This window comes from Neopelma chrysocephalum, unplaced genomic scaffold (assembly GCF_003984885.1).
Source record: "Neopelma chrysocephalum unplaced genomic scaffold, ASM398488v2 Primary Assembly neopelma1_174, whole genome shotgun sequence".
In the NCBI taxonomy this organism is placed as follows: domain Eukaryota; kingdom Metazoa; phylum Chordata; class Aves; order Passeriformes; family Pipridae; genus Neopelma; species Neopelma chrysocephalum.
In genome coordinates, this window is record NW_020897836.1 from 715,395 (window position 1) to 722,182 (window position 6,788).

The 6,788-nt window shown below is 50.4% G+C and overlaps 1 protein-coding gene across 2 annotated transcripts in view; it reads left to right on the forward strand.

Annotated features, from left to right (window-relative positions):
* Positions 1–6,788, forward strand: part of CCT7 (chaperonin containing TCP1 subunit 7) — a 14,669-nt gene that overhangs the window by 2,716 nt on the left and 5,165 nt on the right. The window contains exons 3-8 of one of the 2 annotated variants that reach the window (XM_027701912.1): positions 588–694; positions 1,797–1,922; positions 2,834–2,886; positions 3,169–3,309; positions 4,366–4,537; positions 5,677–5,841. In XM_027701912.1, the coding sequence (XP_027557713.1) occupies positions 588–694; positions 1,797–1,922; positions 2,834–2,886; positions 3,169–3,309; positions 4,366–4,537; positions 5,677–5,841 (764 nt within the window). The remainder of the gene's footprint in view (positions 1–587; positions 695–1,796; positions 1,923–2,833; positions 2,887–3,168; positions 3,310–4,365; positions 4,538–5,676; positions 5,842–6,788) is intronic. The other variant, XM_027701913.1, reaches the window with a different exon arrangement.

Genomic DNA, 6,788 nt, shown 5'->3' on the forward strand with positions numbered 1-6,788 from the left:
GGTGTCTTGAACCTGGTCTTCAGGTATTTGTGGCCATCTCTATTTATTTATGTTTTAAGTGAGGCTCATTGAGAGCTCAGTGGGTTTTTCAGGGTTGATTTTTAATCTTTTTTTGGAGTGTGATTTAGGGGTGAGACTCATACTCACTCTGAAAAGACTTGTATGAAGTCACCAAACTAATTATTGTGTGTTATTTTTGTTTACTCAAGGGTGGGGTGGAAAGTCTTGGTATTGTCTTTAAATAGTTATTACAAATAGGAATTGTAATAACGAAATTAAAAAGGGTAATTGGATTTAAATTTATCTAATAACTGGTATGATTTATAGACTTTTTTCAGGTGAGTGTCAGGCTAGAATATGTTTTTATCTGTCTGGGGAGGCTTCTGAGAAATCAGAGAGAAATCTAAGCCCCTCTTAGTTGGTGTGGGGAGTTGTTTTGCACTCTGAACCTGAATCTGCTCCAAAAAATGGGCTGAGGAGACATTATGGAGATGGAACAGAGGAACCTGCTGAGAACCCCTGAGGCACAGGGCCAAGGGCTTTATCCTGCTGGTGAAGCTTGACTTCCTTTTCTCCATCAATGCCAGGCAAAGCCACGATCTCCAACGATGGTGCCACCATCCTGAAGCTCCTCGACGTCGTCCATCCCGCCGCCAAGACCTTGGTGGACATCGCCAAATCCCAGGATGCAGAGGTGGGATGGGAGCCTGGCTGTGCTCGGGAACCTGTGGGGTTTGGGAATTGCTCGTGGAGTGCTGGGATTTATCCTGGTTTCTTTATTGATCCTCTCTCTTTTGGGATAACTTTCCAACGTTTTGAGCTCTTTCGCCCAGATCTCATGGGTGGTTTGGGAACTTCAAAGATAAAGTTTGTGTTTTATGAGTAGAGGAGATTGGGAAATGGGAGTTCACCCCTAAGTGGGATGTAGTCTAAACCCAGCTCTTCTTAGTCTAAGACCAAGTGCTGGTGCTGCATCTGGGCTGGGGCAATCCCTGGTGTCAGTCCAGGCTGGGGATGAAGCGATTGAGAGCAAAGAAAGACTTGGGGGTGTTGGTGGGTGAGAGGCTGGAGATGCCCCAGCCCAGACCCCCCCACGTGTCCTGATCCCCCAGCGTGGGCAGCAGGACAGGGGAGGATTCTGCCCCTCTACCCCTTCAGCTGAGACCCCCCTGCAGAGCTGCTTCCAGCCCTGGGAACAACAGCACAAGGACGTGGAGCTGCTGCAGAGAGTCCAGAGGAGGCCCCGGAGCTGCTGCCAGGGCTGGAGCCCCTCTGCTCTGGAGCCAGGCTGGGAGAGCTGGGGGGGTTCCCCTGGAGAAGAGAAGGCTCCAGGGAGAGCTGAGAGCCCCTTGCAGGACCTGAAGGGGCTCCAGGAGAGCTGGAGAGGGACTGGGGACAAGGCATGGAGGGACAGGACACAGGGAATGGATTAAGCTGAAGGAGGGGAGATTTAGGTGGGCTATTGGAAGGAATTGTTGTCTGTGAGGGTGGGGAGGCCCTGGCCCAGGTTGGGCAGAGAAGCTGTGGCTGCCCCTGGATCCCTGGAAGTGTCCAAGGCCAGGTTGGAGCAACCTGGTCTAGTGGAAGGTGTCCCTGCCCATGGCAGGGGGTGGAACAAGGTGAACTTTAATGTCCCTTCCAACCCAAACCATTCCACGATTCAATGAATCACTGAGGAATCTGCCCACAAATCCACAAGCAGAGAAAACCCTGAAATCTTGTTATCCCTGGAAGCCCCCCGTGGTTTTGCAGGTGCTGTCACAGCCTGTGGGTGACACTGTTCCCTCTCCTTGCAGGTTGGTGACGGCACCACGTCCGTGACTCTGCTGGCAGCCGAGTTCCTGAAGCAGGTGAAGCCCTACGTGGAGGAAGGGCTCCATCCCCAGATCATCATCCGAGCCTTCCGCACGGCCACGCAGCTGGTGAGCCTTCAGAGCACCTGGGGACAGGAGTTCTGTGCCACAGAGCCTCAGGGGGGACCTTCTGGCTCTGCAACTCCCTGACAGGATGGGGAACCAGGGGGGGTCGGGCTCTGCTCCCAGGGAACAAGGGACAGGAGGAGAGGGAACGGCCTTAAATTGCACCAGAAGAAGTTTAAGTTGGATATTGGGGAAAATTTCTTCATGGAAAGGGTTGTCCAGCCCTGGCACAGCTGCCCAGGGCAGTGGTGGATCCCCATCCCTGGAGGGATTTAAAATCCCTGTGGATGTGGCCCTTGGGGCCATGGGTCAGTGGTGGCCTTGGCAGTGCTGGACTCAATGATCCTAAAGATCTTTTCCAACCAAAACAATTCTCTGATTAATGAAGCCAAACAGTGCTTTGGGCTTGGGAAAACTGAGTGTTAAATGGGCATGGGGAGTGTCATTGGTGATCTCCTGGTGTCTTCCTGCCAACATGAGCTGCCTTTCTGCTCTCAGGGAGCTGTTGTTACCAGTCGCTCCCTCTGGGATGTTGTCTCTCCCTTTGTGTTTTTTTTCCAAGGAAGAATGAGTGAACGGGAAGATTCCCTTCCTGTTCTCCTGATCTCTGCTGCTCCTTAGTAAACCTTGCACCTCATCAAGCCTCTTGGTCCCCTTAAGCTGACTTTTTGCAGGTGCAATCCCTCAAAAGCCCTGTGTTTTCCCAGAAAACAGCAGAGTTTCTTCCCAGTCCTCTTAAATTGCTGTGTTTCTTGGAATTACTGTGCCGGAAGGGGGTGGAGTAGCTTCAATCCTTGAGACTTCAGTGATGTTGAAGCAGGGAATGAAAGATTATTTTAAAATACAAAGGGAAAAATTGGAGATGTGATGAGTTCAGGAGCATAAATCATTAATCCAGCCCTGTGTCTTGGCAGGCTGTGAACAAGATCAAAGACATCGCTGTTTCCGTGAAGAAGGAAGATAAAGAGTAAGTTTTCCATGGAGATGACCTGGTTGTGTTCCTGGGCTTCAGCTGAGCTGGTGTGAGGGTGTTCCTGAATTCTCCTGTGCCTCTGGCTGAGGTCTCGAGGTTGGACCGAGCAGCTTCAGCCCCACACTGGGGTTATTCCCAAATTATTTGGAATTTCCTGCCCCTCTGGGAGCGATGCCTTGCTCTCACTTGGCTGCAGGCAATAATTAGGGCAGTGTCTTCCAGTGCACAGGGAGGGAGCTGGGCACTAAAATAAGTGGCCTGATTTCTTTTTTGCAGCAGAGGAGACTTGCAGCTCCTGCTGCAGTCGGTGCCAGTGTTAAATCTCAACAATTCCTTGAGGATCAGATCCCTTTTTAGCTGTTGCACAGAGGAAGGTAGAGAGTTCAAAGCAGTAAGGAAAGGACCCCTTCAGCTGAGGTGAGAATACTGGAGTTCATTTTCTCCCTGGATTTTAAGTTCTTGTCTACGTGACCTTGCTAATACCTGGAGTAAATCTGAAGTGTTACAACTGAATAACCACCTTAAATAAACCAAAATGAGTTGTCCAGATGGTGAAAAAATGCTGAAAAGAACAAGCCAAATGCTGTCCTGGGATGGGAAATAACAGCAGTTCCCATGGGCAGCAGGAGCTGGAGGGAGAGATCCTGCAGTTGGATCCGTATTTCCCTGGTGTCTCTTATATCACCCACTCTGTTACACATAATTAACCTGAGTTAATACTTGAGAGAATTAACTCTCTGCCTTTAGAGGGGTTTAGGAACAACTTCCTGCCTTTGGATGAGGGAAAGGACCTGCTGTTTTCCTGTTTTTAGATGTCTAAAAGCCAATCCACCTGGTCAGTGCTGGGCTGATGCTCAGGCTCTAAAAGGGAGACTGGGATTTTGGGATTTGTGTGTGTACCTTGTTCTCCCCCTTGACAGGAGGGAGCTGATCTTCACCTCTGTCAGAGAGGATTTTGGGCCCCTCATGCCAAGAGCTGGAGCTTTTTCAGGGAAGGGAATGGAGCTGGGGAAGGGTCTGGAGCTGCTGAGGGAGCTGGGGGAGCTCAGCCTGGAGAAAAGGAGGCTCAGGGGGGACCTTCTGGCTCTGCAACTCCCTGACAGGAGGGGGGAGCCAGGGGGGAATCGGGCTCTGCTCCCAAGGAACAAGGGACAGGAGGAGAGGAAATGGCCTTAAATTGCACCAGAAGAGGTTTAAGTTGGATATTGAGGAAAATTCCTTCTTGGAAAGGGTTGTCCAGCCCTGGCACAACTGCCCATTGCAGTGGTGGATCCCCATCCCTGGAGGGATTTAAAATCCCTGTGGATGTGGCCCTTGGGGCCATGGGTCAGTGGTGGCCTTGGCAGTGCTGGACTCAATGATCCTAAAGATCTTTTCCAACCAAAACAATTCTCTGATTCATGAAGCCAAACAGTGCTTTGGGCTTGGGAAAAGATTTATCAAGTGACAAGCCCTTGTTCTTCCTCTTTGCAGTGAACAGAGGAGCCTCCTGGAAAAGTGTGCAGCCACAGCCCTGAGCTCCAAACTCATCTCCCAGAGCAAGGAGTTCTTCTCCAAGATGGTTGTAGATGCTGTCATGATGTTGGATGACTTGTTACAGCTCAAAATGATTGGAATAAAGAAGGTGCAAGGAGGAGCTTTGGAAGTAAGTTCTGTCAGAGCCTGTCCTGAAGGGATGGGAGAGACAGGAATCACTTGGCTCGAGCAGAAATGCAGTCTGGCTTGATAATGCCTGTTTGGGAATTCCCAAAGTGAAACAAAGGTGGTGATGTGAGGAAAAAGCTTAGGAGACAGGGCTGGATTTCTTTTCCAGAGGTAGAGAATCTGGGTTTTGAGCCAAATACACTCTTACCTCACTGTCTTTTGCAGCAAATGTTACTGATGCAAATTAATATAAACCCTAAATTCTCTTTATTTTTTTGCAAATAATGAAATGTTTGGGGTTTTTTTGGGTTTTGTGTTCTGTTTTTTTGTTTTGGTTTGTTTTGGTTTGGTTTCTTTGTTTGTTTTTGTTTTTTGTGTTTTTTTGTTTGGTTGGGGTTTTTTTTGTTTTTGTTTGTTTGTTTGTGTTTTTTTTGTTTTGTTTTGGGGGTTTTTTTGGTGGGAAGTTTTTTTTGCTTCTGGATCCAAAAATCCTGGTTGGTTGTAGGATTACTGGGTTGGGAAAAATGCAAGGAAAACCTCATGAAGGAGCTGATCCAGTGGTGGGTGGGATGTGTGGTTTGTGCCACAGTGCTGGAATACCTGCCCTGTATGGGATTGCACCTGGATACATGGCAGGGAGTTGTTCCTGGCTGTGGAGTAGGAGGGTTAGATCCTGATTTCTCTCCCAGCCTTGGAGTCAAGGAGATCACTTCAGGTTGGGCAGGGCTGTCCTGCTGGCAGAGCAATCCCAGAGGTGGTGACGGGGCTCGGAAAAACAAACCAGAGCCAAAAGAACCAGCCCAGAGTGTGGAATAGAAGTATCCATGTTCAAAGGGTAGGAATGGGAAAGAGATCAAGGAGACAACTGATGGCTTCATGCCTTGATCTTCAGGTTGTGTGTGCAGCGTTTTTGGCTGTGGTGTCTTGAGGGGTGGAGAGGAAGTGCTTGAAGCTGCTTTTTGTGAGCAGAGAGAAACCCTCGCTGCTTCTTTCCTCTAAAAAGTGGGTTAATCAAAGGAGACAGCGTTGGGAAGGCTTTGTAAATGAGGCCTCTGGAAGCAGGGAGTCTCCTGTGGGAGATATTAACCCTGTGGAGAGAACCTTGGGAGGCTGAGCCTGACACAAATCCCTGCCTTCAAGGACTCGCAGCTGGTGGCCGGAGTCGCCTTCAAGAAGACCTTCTCCTACGCTGGGTTTGAGATGCAGCCCAAGAAGTACCAGTCCCCCAAAATTGCCCTCCTGAACGTGGAGCTGGAGCTCAAAGCTGAGAAGGACAACGCTGAAATCAGAGTCAACACAGTGGAGGTAAGAGCCAAAGGGGAGCCTGCCCTGCTGCCTCATCCCTGCAGGATGTGGCCGCTTGTCCAGTGGGATAAAAGGTAGGAGGATCGTGGAGATGCTCCCAGGACTGGAGTGTGTCTGCTGTGGTCACAGGCTGGGGGAGCTGGGAGGGTGTTCCCCTGAAGAAGAGAAGGCTCCAGGGAGAGCTGAGAGCCCCTTGCAGGGCCTAAAGGGGCTCCAGGAGAGCTGGAGAGGGACTGGGGACAAGGGATGGAGGGACAGGACACAGGGGGAATGGCTTCCCAGGGCAGGGCTAGATGGGATATTGGGAAGGAATTGTTGGCTGTGAGGATGATAAAACACTGGCCCAGGTTTGCCAGAGAAACTGTGGTTGCCCCTGGATCCCTGGAAGTGTCCAAAGCCAGGTTGGAGCAACCTGGGCTAGTGGAAGGTGTCCCTGCTCATTGCAGTGGGGTTGGACTAAGTGACCTCTAAAGGTCCCTTCCCACCCAAACCATTAACAATTCTGTGATAAATAGGATTGCCTTATGCACATCCTTCCCCTTGGAAAACACCTGGTGGGTTGTGCTGCCTCTTCTGGGGGAAGGGTATAGATACTTGGAATCTCAGCAGTTTTAGGACATGTTTGTGCCTGAGCTGTGCTGTTTCCAGCCATCAGCTCTGTGGTGACTTCCCTGTGCCTACCAAGTGACCTTCCAGGGAAAGCTCATCAAGCACTGCTTGGAATGTATCAGGAACACTGTGGCAGCAGGACCAGGGAAGTGATTCTGCCCCTGGACTGGGCACTGGTGAGGCCACACCTCGAGTGCTGTGTCCAGTTTTGGGCCTCTCAGTTTAGGAAGGACATTGAGGTACTGGAGCGTGTGCAAGGAAGGGAACGAAGCTGGAGAAGGGTCTGGAGCAGCTGAGGGAGCTGGGGGGGCTCAGCCTGGAGAAAAGGAGGCTCAGGG